The 17,007-nt window shown below is 32.5% G+C and overlaps 2 protein-coding genes across 2 annotated transcripts; one reads left to right on the top strand and one right to left on the bottom strand.

The window, feature by feature from the left end:
* Positions 1-8,199: 8,199 nt before the first annotated feature.
* On the top strand, positions 8,200-10,180 carry PIFI (post-illumination chlorophyll fluorescence increase). Its single transcript, XM_079023483.1, has 8 exons — positions 8,200-8,354; positions 8,585-8,708; positions 8,794-8,878; positions 8,980-9,058; positions 9,167-9,280; positions 9,373-9,485; positions 9,571-9,681; positions 9,885-10,180. Exons 1-8 carry the CDS (start codon positions 8,249-8,251, stop codon positions 10,008-10,010), a joined length of 858 nt encoding a protein of 285 aa, XP_078879609.1. The 5' UTR covers positions 8,200-8,248; the 3' UTR covers positions 10,011-10,180.
* LOC145084964 (phosphatidylcholine:diacylglycerol cholinephosphotransferase 1-like) lies at positions 10,064-16,753 on the bottom strand. The gene is made up of 3 exons (XM_079023482.1): positions 16,169-16,753; positions 15,952-16,089; positions 10,064-10,666 (listed from the first exon to the last, which is right to left on the bottom strand). Exons 1-3 carry the CDS (start codon positions 16,571-16,573, stop codon positions 10,313-10,315), a joined length of 897 nt encoding a protein of 298 aa, XP_078879608.1. The 5' UTR covers positions 16,574-16,753; the 3' UTR covers positions 10,064-10,312.
* Between the last annotated feature and the right edge of the window lie 254 nt (positions 16,754-17,007).

The following is a 17,007-nucleotide window of genomic DNA, read 5'->3' as shown; positions in this document are numbered from 1 at the left end:
CTCAACTCCCAAAACAAACCAAAACCCCCCAAAAACATTATCACTTGCATAATTAATAAACAATTCTACAAGTCTTTTTAGCACCTTCAAGTTTATTCACTAGATTAATTGCCACTAATGGTAAATTAGGTTCCCTCCTCAATGGAAGATACTCAAGTAAGTCAAACTTTTTCATGGATTGTGATGTTGTAATGTTTTAACTTTTTTATTTTGTAATGTCGAATGTCATTGATGCATCAACAAAGAATTATATTCTATAACTTTTTGTTGTAATGTTTAACGTCATAATCAACAAAGGATTTTAATGTTGTAACTTTTTGATATTATAATGTTCAATGTCATTGATGTTGTAATCTTGAACTATTGATGTTTATGTTATTCATTTAATTGTTTTTTTTTATATTTAAGAGGATGATTTAATTGTTGACCCTACTCCCATGTTAACGGTGAAAAATCCAATAAGGGCATCCGCAATGCATTGAACTCTATAGAGTTCAATGAAGTGTCACATCATCATTCACTATTCATACAACTCTATTCATTTTTATCGCACAATGCATTAAACTCTACAAGTTCGATGGAACATATTAAAAAATATTTATTTAAAGATTTAAATACTTTCCTTTTTCCCATTGAAGAGTTCAATGGCCATTGAACTCCAAATCCATTGAATGCCAAGGTGGCATTTCATAACGGTGGAGTTGTATCCATTGAATGACAAGTAGGCATGACACCTCATTCAACTCTTCCATTAAACTCCTCATTGTGGATGCTCTAAATAAAATGAAGAGATTATACCAAAATCTAACAAAAGAAAATAGGAACCAAAAGTAGGCAACAATAGATCAGATTGTTCGAAAACTTTTGAGATCTTTTGGATAGAAGATGATGATGAAGTGAAAAGGAATAATGTTAAGTTTAAGTTTTGCTCAACCATTCTTAAAGACGATATGTCATGTAACATCACGTCTATCTTATTTAAACATGTTTCTGGATGCAAAAAGAATCTAAAAAACATGAAAAATCAAAGCACTTTGTAATCGAAGAAAAAATCTTGTGGAAAGGATAGTGTCACAACTTGGAAGCATGATGACCTTAGCATTAAGAAAACTATACTAAACCTCGTTGTTGCAGGCGAATTACCAATTAAATATTTAGCAAACGAAACCTTTGTTGAGTATACAAATTCATCTAGGCATAAGCTTAGTCAAGATGTTATAAAGTATTATATTGAAGAAAGGAAAAAAAAAATTGGTTTCTTACTTGAGTAATCCACATAACACCATACATTTTACTATGGACACTTGGACGTCCTCATGTCAAAGAGTCAAGTATATGGTAGCAGCAGGTCACTTGATTGATCAGAATTGTGTTGTGCATAAAAGAATCATAAATTTTAGGCCTATAGATAATCCCAAAGGAGAGATATGGAATATGAGTGGGGAATAAAGAATTTCACAAGCATGATCTTTGATAATGCAACTTTAAACGATGATGCATAAATTTTTGATACAAAAATTGCCTAACTTGTATAACGGTGGAAATTTCTAGATAAGGTGCATGACTCAAATCTTGAACCTCATTGTCAAAGGTGGGCTAAAATGACACAATTATTATGTGGAATATGTCCAAAAAGCCATTAGATACACAAGACAAACCACCAAAAGTTTAAGAAATATATGAAAGAGCGTGGATTAGAATCGAAGAAGTTCGTATGAGGTCATTGTCCTATAATATCCACTTAGGGTTAATACCATAAAAACCATTAATTTTATAGCCTAATTCTAAATTAACCCTAAATTATTTTTTTGTTCTTCGAAAGCCATTATTTTTACAAAGACCTTTTGATTTTGCCATTTTAGCAGGTTAGTAGGTTACAATCTTGCCTACATGTCAATTTTTGTTGACATAGAAGCATTACATGGACTTGAAATTAGATGTGACACTAACTAAGCCCAACACGTTAAGAGTAACTGACTTCGCACCATATTCAAAAAAACGTTGAAGAGACGTTGTGGATGGGAGTCAAACTCTCCACCTCGTGTTTTTAGGCTAAGCAAATAACCAGTTGATCTAAGGCTTGGGTTGTTGATATTACGCATCAATCAATTAACTTGTCATTTACTTCATAATTTTAAAAATATGAAATTTTAACTATGCAATTGATATGAACCCGTCACCTATGGATAAAGTGGCAAGCATCCTTACCACTTAACTATTGAGGGATTAACTATATTTATTTTTTTTCATTTATTTATTTATATAGTATAATTTCGTATTTTTGTATTTTATTGTTTATAAAGACGAATTAAAATGTATAATACGTTTTTTTATTTGTTTCTCTATATTAAACTTACTTTACATATCTGTATGTAAAAAAAACATTAATACGCATAAAATGCATACTTATACATATAAAATACCTTTTTATACATATAAATATGTTTATGCTGTATTTTTTATGTATTTTTTGTATTTTCTTTTTACGTATTTCATGTATTTGTTATGTATACGAAAAAGTATGTATTTATGTAGCACAAAATACATTTTATATTCAAAAAATGCTTTTTATACATAAAAATATATAAAATACATATATTATACATATAAAATAAATATAATACATAACTAGAAAGGTTACCCCCGCTACGCGAGGGCCGGAAGATTTCAATGTTGTTTCCGAATCGATAAATATGACAGTTATAGATAGTGCAAGGATGAAAAGCCTGATCTTTGCCCCAGACTGTTTTTTTTTTCATGTTTTTATGAAAAAATGCAAAAGTTTTGCTGCAAGGACCAGAAGTGTCAAAATGGCTAAAAAATTAAAGGGGTAGGATTTAACAACTTTTTAGAAAAGGGATCAAAGTTGTCAAACCGTTAAAGTTTTATGGCCAAACTTTAAATATTAAAAGGTTCCTAAAAAGTGTAAAAATATTGAGTGCAAGGACCAAAAGTGTCAAAATGGCTAAAGAGTGAAGAGTAAAGTTGTCAAAAAACTTTCAAATTTACTATTCTTAACTTTAAAGCCCAACAATATGTTTTTATGAAAAAATGTAAAAGTTTTTATTGTAAGGACCAGAAGTGTCAAAATGGCTAAAAAATTAAAGGGGTAGGATTTAACAATTTTTTAGAAAAGGGATCAAAGTTATCAAACCGTTAAAATTTTGTGGTCAAACTTTAAATATTAAAAGGTTCCTAAAAAGTATAAAAATATTGAGTGCAATGACCAAAAGTGTCAAAATGGCTAAAGAATGAAGAGTAAAGTTGCCAAAAAACATCAAAATTTACTATTCCTAACTTTAAAACCCAACAATAATATAGGGACCAATTCTGCCAAAAAAATAGTAAGTTTACTATTCCTAACGTTTATTTCTTTTATATATATATATATATATATATATATATATATATATATATATATATATATATATATATATATATATATATATATATATATATATATATATAAATTTATAAAATACATATATTATGCATACAAAATAAATATAATAGATAATTTATACATATATTACGATTTTTGTAGATATAAATACATTAAATACATTTTAATACATAAAAAACGTAAAACGTTTTTGTTTTTAACAAATATATAAAAAAACGAAAACGGTTTTGGATTTAGACCACCTACGAAAGAATACTTTTTTGTTATTAATAGGGATAATGACTTAAAAGGGTAATATATTATTGTATTTGTACACATTTGGTCACTAAGTTTTTTTTTGTCCACATTTACCCCTTCAACTTGTTAAACTGTACACATTCAGTCATTATGACCGGTTACTCCAGGTTAGCCGGGAAAAATGTCTTAATATGGTAATATATTTTTCATTTTGTATACATCTAGTCCTTAATATTTTTATACATATTTAGTCTTTAATATTTTTTTTGTTTCAAAATAAGTCATTTTTGTTTTTGTACTCATCCAGTAATTATGAATGATTTCTTTAGGTTTTTCTCACGACATCTTACGTGAAACAATTATTAATGAAGTGTGTGGGGCTATTGATGTTTATGTGTAACGTCTCATTTTCACAACCAAAAAAACTTAATTTTTAAATAAGGCAAAACTCTCTAATTATAAATCTATTATTAAGAAAAAACATTTATTCCAAAATACATTGATCGAAAATCAGAGTAATATAGGAAACGCATAATCCTCAATATTGTTGATGAGTGTGTACAGTCCTGCCTTCGCCTTTCCACGATCAATGATAGAACCTGAAAACATAAACAATTGGGTAAGCACAAAGTTTAACGAGTTTCCCCCAAAATACCCGATACAACAAACGTATTATCATGCATAACGAGTCCACACTCATCAGATTGGAATACAATGGCCCAATCAGTCATTGAACAAGAATGCTAACATGCAACATATCCAATCAGTCATTAGAATGGAATACACAGGGTTTGTTGGTCCGCCGCCTTAACCTAACCGCTCTTCTCAAGCCTCCGTGCCTACGGCTTACACTCGGCCCACACCAGGTATCTTGGCCTACAACATATAGCACGACCGCCTTAACCTATCCCACCACCATATGGCTATCCCACGTAAGATGTCGTGAGAAAAATTTAAAGAAATCATTTTGCAACAAAAACAAAAATGACTTATTTTGCAACAAAAAAAAAATATTAAGGACTAAATGTGTACAAAAATATTAAGGACTAAATGTGTACAAAATGAGAAATATATTACCCTATTAAGTCATTTTTACCGGCTAACTTGAAGTAGCCGGTCATAAGGACTAAATGTATACAGTTTAACAAGTTAAAGGGGTAAATGTAGACGAAAAAAAACTCAGTGACCAAATGTGTACAAATCGAAAAATATATTACCCTTTTAAGTCATTATCCCTTTATATATATATATATATATATATATATATATATATATATATATATATATATATATATATATATATATATATATATATATATATATAGGGAACGTTAAAAGGAGGGAAAGCTGAGTTCGAACTCACGACATAGAAGAATGTTTGCAAGTGCCTTGCTAATTGGCAAGGCACTTGCAAACATTCTTCTATGTCGTGAGTTCGAACTCAGCTTTCCCTCCTTTTAACGTTCCCCTTCATTTTTCTTCTAATAAGCTGAAATGGCATATCCAATCATCAAAAACCTATACATCAGGGTGACACATAGGTTAATCGGCTAAAAGAGAAAATGAAAAGGTTTCCAAAAAATAATGGCTTTTGAATAACAAAAAAAACATGGGTAATTTAGAATTAGGCTGTAAAACTAATGACCATTCCCCTTATGAGTTGTTAAGTATTGCCTGGGAGCTAAGAGAGGCATTTTCAACGTAATAACTTCTGATTTTTTTTTTTTATAATGTTTAGTATTATTTTTAAATTTTGAGTATTATTTTATTTTTAAAACTTTTAAGTATTTTTGTTACTAATAAAAATACTCGCATTTCGATGTTATAAAAGAAATAGCGAAGTTTGTTGAAGATTCAAGACAAAACAGATATTGGATTGTCATCATCAAACATATTGGTCTTCCTATTTTCCAAAAACTTTTAGATATCGATAAATATCTTTTTATTTGTTACAAACCTACGTAGATGTGTCTTTGTGTGTGTATAGCCCTAAGCCTCTAACTCTGCCAGATCGACGTAGGTTTGACTTACCTGCTTCACGATGATGGACTGAAAGGAAGAAGGAACGAATGAAGGGGAAAGAAAGAAGGAGACGATGAGGTGGGGCTGATGGTTGGTGATTCTGACCGGTGCAAGGAGGTGGAGGTAATGGTTTGACGAGTCTGATGGTTGGTGATGGCGACATGAAGGCATTTTAGAGAAGATGGTGATGGTTGTTTTATGGTAATGTAATTTGGTGGTGTATGGTGGTTGACGTCTGTTTTGGTCAAGGCTCCCCCTTTTCTCGTTCTCGATTCAGCAGTTGTAGTACAAAGCTCAAGAACAGAGGAGTTTCCCTCCCAAGTGCAGTAATGATGCTTCATGGTTGTTCTTGTTCTTGAATTTTTGTTGTTCTTTATAGTGGTTAAATAGTTGCAACTAAAATTGGACTTTAATTACAATAGATGATGTTAGCTTGAAATATGGTGTTTTTATTTAGAAATAACATCATACCAATGGTGGTTTATGTGTGTGTGTGAGAGAGAGAGAGAGATGTATTTTTATTTCTTTAAATGTGATTTAAAATGAGGACAAAAAAATAATTTCACATAGGTTTAGCTAGATATTTTAATAGAGTCGATAAAAATGATCCGTAATTGAACAAAATTAAAACTAAAATAACCATTGGTATGCAAGATTTGCTCTAAATGGGTCATTCACTAAAAAAATTCATAAAGACTATTTTAAGAAACAAAAATAGAAAAACAAAAAGACCATTTGTGAATGTTTATCTTTTTTTAATTAGCATTATATTTTTTTATGCCAAATAAAAATTTACACATTATTAGACATTAAGGTATGGTAAAATTTGCTATCAACTTTAAACTTCTGTATGCTATTGGGTCAATTTTTTATCTATTTTTTCAAACTTCAAACTTAAGTCTTGTTTTTGTGCCTATGTATCAATTTGTCTAGACCTATATAGAAAGACTGGTCTTGGATTGGATACAAAAAAAAGATTGAGACCAAACCAGTCTAAAACGAAACACGACCGAAAAAAGAGCGATCCTAAAAAAAGACCGATCCTAAAAAAAAGACCGGGCCGAAAAAAGACCGTCTCAGACCGATCCGAAAAAGATCGGACCGTTTCGAGACTCGTCCATAAAAAGACTGGACTGGTCTCAAACCTAACGAGACCGGTTTGGAAAAAAAAGACCGCTATCCAAACTTTATGAATATATACTTTCTTTGTTAGTTATATAATTTTTAATCACAAACTATCTAATTTATTTCATTTTTTCTTTTATTAAATTTAAATTATCATTTTTAATAAATCTTAATTTATCCTTTTGGTGATAATCTCATATTTGTAAATGGAAAAAACTCGAAACCAAAACAAAAGAATCGAAAAATACCGTAACGGAACAAAAAAAAACCCGTAAATAGAACCAAAAAAGGCGCACGGAAAGACTTAGACGAAAAAGACCGGTCCAAAAAAAAGACCTCTGAAAAAAGACCGGATCGGAAAAAAACCGAACGGGGCCAGTCTGAAAAAAGACTGGACCGTTCCGATACCGACCTCAAAAAACCGGATCGTTTCGTAACCGATCCAGATCTGGAACCGCCAATATGCAACTCTAAATTTGCCATCAACTTTATCTTTATTCTTTTGGACCAAATGACAACTAGCTCACATGACATTAAGCCCAAATAACATATTCTTTTGGTTTAACGTTTTACATTTACATAAAATGACATTTAGTCCAAGGGCGTGTTCAGCAAAACTAATTGGTAGCAGATAGCCGGTAGTGGGTAACGTTTGATTTTGGAGCGTTTGGTTGAAAGCTACTCCATGTAGCTTTTAATTAGAGAGTTTTGTTTAGGTTAAAAAGCTAAACGCTCCAGTCGGCGAATGAGATTTTTGTTTTCTTACTAGCGTTTTTTTAAAAGCTAGAAGCTTTCAAATGTTGCGTGTCGAACATGTCTCAAGTGACATAAATAAAATACTACAAAAACATCAAGTAAAATATACACAAGAACACGATATATGAATGTTATTATACGGAAATCGGGTTTGTGGGTAATGAAACTGCAAAACGGGAACTGATTTACATGTACCTGTCCAGTACTCGGTTCTTGATTTGGGTTAGTTCGGTTTTGGTTCTAGCCAGGTTTGGTTCAGTTCTTGTAACCCAGCTCAGCCCTAGTTTTAAGTAATATATGGAGTCCATAATTTGATCATTTTAGCAAATTACTCAACATGAAACTTTTCAAAATACACCTTACGACCCCATCCGAATAACTATTATACAACGTTTTATTAACCCTGATTAAAATGTGGATTTAGATATTAATAAGCTTATGGATTCAAAACTCGGATGTATCATGTTTGTCCCATTACTAGAAAGAAATATCTACCTAGACTTTTTGACAATGGTGGAATTTTGTGTATGTTGAAAATTTTAGCCTTTGAGATATAAAATCATACCCACACAAATTTCGGAATTTTGTGGTACGCCATTTTTCAAACCGAAATTTCAAGATATTTGTTCAAGATTTTGTTGTTTAGTTGATCCTATTATTGTTATCCTTTAAAAGCGCGAATGGTGCACACCATTGTTTGTGAAAATGGCCACTACAAGTGCTCCGATCTTCCAGTCATGGGCACAAATCGTATCGGCTTCTCGTGCTTCATCCAGCAGTAATTTAACTCCTTTCGTCGCAAACACTCATGGTACGCCGTTTCTTATATCTATACTTGTTTGCTTCCTCCATTTGATTTCTTATATATCAAGTAAATTGGGGCAATTCACTTGAGGATTGGAATTAAGAGGATAATCAGTGCAAATTTTCAACCTAAAACCTTGAATTCCTGCTCCATAAACTGTATAACAAACTTAAACTTGAGCTATTCGTAACAAATCGGGTTTATATTATCCGACATAATTCGTAAGCCAATTACAGGTAGTAAACAATTCATGGTTTCTCCCTTACAAGAACATCAAAAATGGAGGAATCCGGTGAAGACCAGCCGGAAGATAAGGGCTGCGGCTGTCGTAGCAACTCCTGCCGCCGAGGAAATTAAAGAGTACGTTTCTGGTTTCCACCGTCCTTACATGTTTTCATCGTCGATATTAGCTCGTTATTAACAGAAATCTTTGGTCATTTTCCAGAGCAGTTCTTCCCTCATGGGCGGATTTCGACATTGGGCGAGCTCCAGTCTACTGGAAAACAATGAATGGCCTTCCTCCTAGTTCCGTACGTTTTTATGCGTTAACTTCGATTTATATCAAATATATATCTTCCATTTCATACTTGTGTTTCAACTTTCATATCTAAATCATCAATCGAATTCACAGGGAGAGAGACTGAAACTATTTTACAATCCCGCTGCTAGCAAACTCGCACCAAATGAAGATTTTGGAATCGCATTTAATGGTATGTTTTCATCATAATATTTTTACTGCGTGATAATAATCTAATAAAGAGACCCTTATGAAGGTATTATGTATATAATATAATATTTGTTTTTTTTTTGTTCTGCAGGTGGATTTAATCAACCAATCATGTGTGGTGGTGAGCCAAGAGCTATGCTACGCAGAGATCGAGGCAAGGCCGATCCTCCATATTACACCATCCAAATATGTGTTCCTAAGCATGGTAACAAAATGATTTTTGTGTTTTGTATGAACAAATATTGTGATTCTTTTTAGCTGAATAAATAAACTGAATGAGAGTAAATGATACTGCAGCTGTGAATTTGATTTTCTCGTTCACAAATGGAAGTGAATGGGATGGTCCTTATAGATTGCAATTTCAAGTGCCAAAAGCATGGAGAAATCGAGAATTGGACTTCTTTAATCGGGTAAAAAGGAGTTTATTCAAATTTGAATTGACGTGAATCATTTTGTGATTACTCTAAACTAACGGAATAGGAATCGGTGATTCAGGGTCTCACGGAGGAATTGAGCCGAGAGGGTGCGTGTGAAAAGGCAATATACCCCGACACAAGCGTTATCATTGATAGATGCCAATTGATGGGTAACTTGACTAGCGAAGGGGTACGTAACAAGCTACAAATTCAATTCCATTGTAGATATAAAATCAGTCAGTCTCAAAGTCCAATGCATGTCAAACACAGTACAACCTAAGTCAGTCCAAGTCTACTAACAACTCACTGTCTCAGTCCTAATTCATTACGTGTCAAAACCTGTTAGGTTCTGTTATGTCCTGTCTTGTCCTGACAATATCGTATGTGGTGCAGGCGGATCGCTGCGAACTTGATCTTGTAACCGGTTGCACTGATCCAGGCTCTCCAGAATACAACCCTCTTGCCAATGTAGACGATGGGTCATGCCCTCCTTACTCAGATTCTGAATCCGAAGATTAACATCTACAATTGTAATATTGTCAACATTATAAAAAAAAACTAGTCCATTCAACTGTAGTTAATAGGCACTTATCATTCATGGTCGTGCCTGTTCTTGTTAATACATTCGAATACAATATACGCAATAATACAGAAAGTTAGGGAAATGAAGCTTTTTCCCTTAGTCCTAACTATTTTATAAATTTTTTCATTGTTTATTTTTTCAAACCATTCTCCAAAAGCGATGTCATTATCTTAAAACAGAGTTAAACATTATTTACATAGACAACACTTGATTAAGTAAATAAAAAAAGAAAGAGTCCTCATTGTGTCCCATTTCCAAGCTTTGGAGACGCAAGGAAGGCCTTACGATCACCATTGGAATTGGGGTCAATTGTGGGTGTTTTGTGGCTTTTGTGGATGTATTTTCCGGCTATGGAATCAAATAACATGCCCGCACCGATTCCGACTACCAAATCGATGGTGTAGTGGCCTCTGGTGCTCAACAACCTCACGAATTGTAATACGTTGAAGATGTCGAATAGAATCGCCAATTCTGACCTTTGCATCCTCCTCATGTCGAGAGATGCTATAACTGATGCCGCTACGTGACCGGAATAGAATAGAAAGAATGATACATTTCCAACCGGAAAGTCGACGCCGGAACCTAAAAATCCCTGTAGAAATAAATTCTTGATCAAATCGTGTTTTCAGTTAATTTTTTTATTTTAAAAGATCAATATTTGAACTCTCATAATTATCAATTTATGGAACCAGTTACAAATGAGTGATAAGATTTCCTGTTTGAATATAAAGTATAAATATTTGGTTAGGGAGCTGATATTTCCACGGTTGTTTTTTATGCATCCACATATTTTTAAAGATAATTGTCTATTATACCCTTCATTTAGTAGAGATCAGAAAATCAAATCTGTGTGATAGTTGTATCCCTAAAATACCGTGAATATTGTCTTCACAAATCACGAGTTTCCCTCTCTTCTCCGATGGTTCTTCCCGGACTCAAACCTGACCACCTTTTGTCTCTGTACGATATTATCATATTATCTCCCTAAACCTTCTCCTGATGCAGTCTGCAACGTGTTTTGAACAAGAAATCACGAGGGTTTGAATACCCTAGATCAAGAGCTCGTAGTTCAGGCCCTTAATTGTACCGCTAATCCCTTCTTCACTAATCAACAACATGTTCTGATTAAACACGCTGCTGCTTCTTTGGTGGTGCAATCTTCAGCCAAGTAAAAGGTAAGTGATTTACTGTGTATGTTTCATTTGTCACCTGGTTTAGAGTTTGAACTCTCATGTTATTAACAAAACCTGTGAAACCCACTTCAAGAAACACACGTACTTCACATTCCGGCAAGAAAGTCAAAGAAGCCAAAAAAATTTCGAAAAGAAAATCAGTTTGTGCTATGTAATGGTGCATTTTTCTTGATTTTAACGACTTGATTTTGCCCACCTGCAACGGATTTTCATATGTGCTATGTAATGGTGTTTTTTGCATCTAGAAATTGCTTTGCAGACGGCCTTCTCCGGCGAACGTGGTTTTTCTCCGGCAAATATCTGGTTCGTGTTTAGAGTTTTTCCGGTTACTGTGTATCTTGATGGTACCTTGGTAAGAGAAGAGATGGAAGGGAGATAAAGTGAACCTATATATTAAGGAGTTGGATTGAAGTAAACCTTAGTTATTTATTAGGTCATTGAGTTTTACTGGGTTTTTTTGGTGGTATGACAGGAAAGAGAAGGAGATGGAGACGAAAGGGAGATAAACTAAGTAGGGTCCATTTTTTTTTATAAAGGAGGGGCATAATTGTCAATTTACATAAGAAATCTGTGGAAATATAAAAAATTTCAGTGGATATATCAGCTCCCATTTGGTTATGTTACTTTTACCTGTAATTTGCATACATTGTTTATTATCTATGATCAATTTTGATTGAAATTATGTTATTTTCACTTGTAATTTGCATAAACTCAAAATGTAGTGTTTCTATTAGTATTTATATATTTCAAGTTTTAGAAAATCCAATTTCGTAAAACCACACATGCTTGACCCTTAGATTTATTCTTTTAAGAAAAGTGTTTTGTAAGGAGTTACTCTATCTAAATTCTATTTAACACAAGATATTAATATTGAGAAATAAAATATCATCCTATTTTTTTATTCCTATACATCCTATTATCTTATATTAAACGAGTGTTTGTGAATGCTTTTTAAAATAACTTATTAGTTTATTGGCTTAAAAAAACAATAAGTTAAAAAGTTATTTGGCAACACTAACTTTATATGGAAAAAAAATGTTTTCATTAATTTTCTCTTTTAATCTCTTTTAATCTTTTTATTTTATTTTGATATTGTTTTTATCTATTGAATAAGAAGATAAGTAAAAACAAAATGATTAGATAGAACTATATTTGATTTCTCTATATCTATATTATATGAAAAAAAGTTTTAGAGGTAAAAGTCCCTGTTGAAATTTGTTTTCAGATAAAAAAAATCAAATATCAAAGGGTTTCTAGCTCCGTGGCATCAGGTGTAGCCCTTCATCAAATATCAAAGGGTTTCTCTATATTTGTATTATGTTAAGAGCAGTTTACATTTGTCGGTAAAAAAATAAATAAATCAATAAATCAAACCCCATTTTTTTTATTAAAGCACCCAACAATTATGTTGAAAAGATCGGAAAAAAGAGTGGGTTTAATAATAAATCAGTTTTATTATAAATTCAAAAGGAAATTTCACATGAAATAGACATATTTTCAACTAACTTTTAAGTTTTAATTTACAAAATGATTTTTAAAAATCAACAAGCGCCTAACGAATGAACAACCACTTATCATTAAGGTTGTGTTTGGCGCGCCACAGCTAGCTGACAAGCTAGCTTATTTTTCAAGTTTTTTTATGTTGTCGTGTTTGGTAAGCCAAAAAGTAGCTTTTAAGCTAGCTTATAAGCTAGTTTTTTGAAAAACTACTTAGACTAGCTTTTTAGGAGCTTTTTTAAAATTTTCCAAAAACACCCCTTAATTAATTATAGAAACACATACTCCTACATGTCATTTTATGTAATTTTATATATTTCAACTAGCTTTTCAGTTAGTTTTATCAAACGTTATTTTTTATCAGCTAGTTTTTTATTTAACAGTTAACTTTTCAGCTATCAGCTAGCTTTTCAGCTAGTATGTCAAACATAGCCTAAGTCGGTTTGTGATTTTTGTAAAAGAAAAGGATAAATCTAGTTTAGACACCATGTTTCATCAAAAGGCGATGAGTTCAAAACATACACCATGTTACCTTGTTTTTTTAATCGAGATTTTTGGAAATTTTTTTATAAATACATAATTTTTTAATATATTTATACATATAAATACATTAAATACAATAGAACTATTTTGGTATTTTTATGTTTTTGTGGGCTGTGATTTTTGTATAGTTACATAAAAATAAAAATAAAAACAGCTTTTTTTATCTATCCATATGTATTTATACCAAAATCGTAGCCCCAAAACAAAAAAATACATAAAAAAATATTTTTTTATATTTATATGTATTTATACATATAAAAGTCATTACATTTAATGACCTTTATATGTATAAATACATATACCATTTATTTCCTTTAGTAATACGACCCATGTCTCATCAGAAGTTAATGAGTTTAAAACATACACCATCATGACAGGGATGTCAAAAAGTCCCGTGGGGACGGGAGGGGGGGCGGAGGCAAGGTTTTTTGACATCCCTGTCATGATGGTCCCGTCCCGTATGAGGGAATTTGTTGAAAAAAATCGGGGACGGGAGCGGGGGCGGAGGCAAGGTTAACCCCCGTTTTAATATCGGGGGCGGGGGCGGGGGTTGGTAGTCCTGTCCCGAAACCCCCGTGGGGGCCCTGTTAATAAATTATATAAATTGACATATATTAATTATATAAGTATAATAAACAATAAAATGATTTTTATGTTCAAAAATTCAACAAAAAACATGTTTTTAAGTTGTTTGTAACATGTAAAATTATGTTATAAATTTCTATTTGTTAACCAAAAAAATAGTTTCTTTTAGCCCAAACAAGAATTTATTTTAGCCCAAATAAATTAGCCCAAAATCAATCGGGGGCGGGGACAGGGGTGGAAAGGATGGAGATTTCGGGGGCGGGGACGTCCCGTTTGCCCCGTTGACATCCCTACATCATGTTACCATTTATTTCCTTTAGCAATTTTTTTTTTATTTGCATGGTTCATAAAATAACAGCCCATAATACAGACCAACCCAGCCCAACAGCAATTTTTATGACAATTTCGGTATTTTTTTGAAAAATCATTAAAAAAAAATAAGGCCAGAAATTTTTTGTTTCTCTTTATGTAATTGGGTTTATTATTTGAATATGAACCAAAAGTATATGGCCTTAACCTTTGATTTTATCGATTAGTTCTCTAAAGTAAAATTTGACAAAGATTAGATCATTTTTACATGTAATTTGCATAACCTAAAAGGTCTTTTTTCTTTTTGTATTTAGTTTTTAATTGTTCAAAGAACAAATTACTGAAGTTATCTATGTGAAAAGCTTTTGGTCCTTAAAGTCTTTTTTTTTTTTACATTCAGACCGTTACTATAGTATTTTTTTATTTTTTTTTAACTATTTTCGTCCCTGTCAAATGTGATAAAACCATTTTTCCCTTAATGGTTTTTTTTTTATTTTTTATTATTTATTGATTATTAATCTTTAATAAATTGATGTTTAATACTTTGGTGCAAGACGGAATCAATCATTTTGCCGCCTCACCTCTTTATCAACCCATTATGGTGCAAGATGGAATCAATTATTTTGTCCATGTAATGGATTTCACATGGTAACCTATTTATTATTTGTTAGGAAAATCTCATAATGATTTATTTCTATTTCTTCTAATAAACGTATCATAGCAGTAGATTACCATAATTATCTTAATCAGTGGATGATGACCCATTTCTTTCTCCAAAAGTTAGTGGAATCTTTCTGAAATATTATTTTGCTCAATAACAAATAGATAAAACAAACAAAAAGTCACGAATGGTTTTAATTAAGTTCAAAATTACTCATTTACCCATCATAAATGTTGTAAATGTATAATTGATAATTGATATTGACATTGTCCTCTATTTTTATGAAACATATATATTCTGATTAGATTATTTTTTTTTTTTTTTGGAAAGGGAACTTCCCTAACGAGGGTTTACGGGCCAGCTTTCGCGCACTGACTAATCCCCCGCTGCAAACATAAAGCTTTGCCTCATGCCCTGGAGTCACTGCAGGCGAACCTCCATGGCCACAAGGGCTAAGTGGTGTCAGGATTTGAACATGGGTCAATAGGTTATCCACCATATCTTCCACATGCCTTACCAAGTCACCACAACCCAAGTGGTTAATTAAATTACTTTCTAATCCCTCGTTAAGTTAAAAAAATAAAATAAAAACTTTATGTCCTATTTGTCTATTTAATGATCAACTTTTTTATAATGCAAATTACTATATATAATCACTTAATTTACAAATGCAACAAATATCTTGTAACTATTGAGTTTTAGGCTGGCCATTGTTTTATGATTTTGATGTAGATTTCACATTTATTCGTTTAAAACGTTTTAATGACTTATTTATACAAAAAGTACATGCTTTTGCCGATTTATAACGAAGAAAAGTTCCTACTATTATGCATGCAGTCATTATAGTTTGTTACACGTTTTTTTTTTTTTCCAAAAAAACTTGATATCTTACTAATTTATACATGCATCAATCGATAATAGTTTAGTAATAAAGTTTAATATGACTGTATAAATTAGTAAATTATTCAATTTATTGTATATTTTAATACAAAAATACAACTTTGTTTTATATATGATTAATTAACCTTGAATAATATGTTTCATAAATATAAAAAGAAAGTAAGAAACGTGGAAAGTGAAAGTTGACACCTGAGGCAAAGGAAGCTGTGTGGAATAACCCAAAATGCCCCTGAAAGTGAACATCAGCAGCGCCGCAATTGTGGCTCTCGGCCGCCCCTCTACCACCCACGTTCCGATTATATACACCGTTTGCATCCCCACAAACACCTTCAAATATTGCACAAAATTCATCAAAACATCATTTGATTCTAACTAATTGATCAACCATAATTTGAACAAGAATTACCGTATTAAGTCCGGCGAGAATGGTGTTGAGTACAGGGCTGCCGGAAAGAATGCGGTGGAGGTGGACGGTGGCCACAAAGCCAATGTCAAACGGCGGTGAAGACGGAGGAATCATTGGAAGAGTGTACTCCACACGCATGAAAAACAACAAAAATAGAGCCAGTAAACACGGTATTGGGTGGCACTTCAACACGGCCGACACATCGTCCGCCGTCCATTTCATGAACGACACCTCACCAACCCGCCACCGTAGCTCATCAACCCAACTCCGCCGCAACCATAATGAGGAGGCATTAGATTTAGTGCATGCCTTTTCGAGGGTAGACTTAGCAAGTGTGTGGTCTTTAATTAGGTTGGTGGTGTTGGTGTGGAGTGAGGAACGGTGGTTGAGGGTGTCGCCGTTCATTGTAGCCGTGAATAATGGGGGTGGTGACTGGTGAGATAAGATATTTATAGGGGAAGGACAATAGTGGCGGAGGTTCCCATGAGAGAATGTTGGTGTTACAAATGGAATGTAAACCAAGTACCTAGTACACGTTTCAACAAACAATTAATCAATGAGAAACAACACATACAAGTAAACCCACGAGAGTGTAGATCTCTTAAATAAATTAGTCACGATCTAACATGTTATAGGTTAACGAACCTTACGATGTCATTTCTTGTGAAATGATTATGTTACATCCTAGATAGTTTTGTAAATTTATCTCTAACAAATTACTGGTTTATCAAAATTATGTGTTTGGTCCCTAACTATATTTTTAAACTCATCAACGGTCCTTGTACTTTGTTTTTATTGCTCTTTAGGTCCATACATAAAAACACTAATGTACTTTATAT

The sequence above is a fragment of the Lactuca serriola genome, chromosome 1 (genome assembly GCF_051521515.1).
Source record: "Lactuca serriola cultivar US96UC23 chromosome 1, Lser_US96UC23_V15, whole genome shotgun sequence".
NCBI lineage: Eukaryota > Viridiplantae > Streptophyta > Magnoliopsida > Asterales > Asteraceae > Lactuca > Lactuca serriola.
This window is presented reverse-complemented; position numbering and strand designations above follow the sequence as displayed.

Excerpts from the sequence above, each read along its gene's own strand:
- PIFI (XM_079023483.1), top strand. The coding sequence starts at position 8,249 with ATGGCCACTACAAGTGCTCCGATCTTCCAGTCATGGGCACAAATCGTA. Across the intron at positions 8,355-8,584 it reads TTTCGTCGCAAACACTCATG|GTAGTAAACAATTCATGGTT; the intron begins GTACGCCGTTTC and ends AGCCAATTACAG. Across the intron at positions 9,059-9,166 it reads TTTTGGAATCGCATTTAATG|GTGGATTTAATCAACCAATC; the intron begins GTATGTTTTCAT and ends TTTGTTCTGCAG.
- LOC145084964 (XM_079023482.1), bottom strand. The coding sequence starts at position 16,573 with ATGAACGGCGACACCCTCAACCACCGTTCCTCACTCCACACCAACACC. Across the intron at positions 16,090-16,168 it reads TTCTCGCCGGACTTAATACG|GTGTTTGTGGGGATGCAAAC; the intron begins GTAATTCTTGTT and ends CAATATTTGAAG. Across the intron at positions 10,667-15,951 it reads CACAGCTTCCTTTGCCTCAG|GGATTTTTAGGTTCCGGCGT; the intron begins GTGTCAACTTTC and ends TTATTTCTACAG.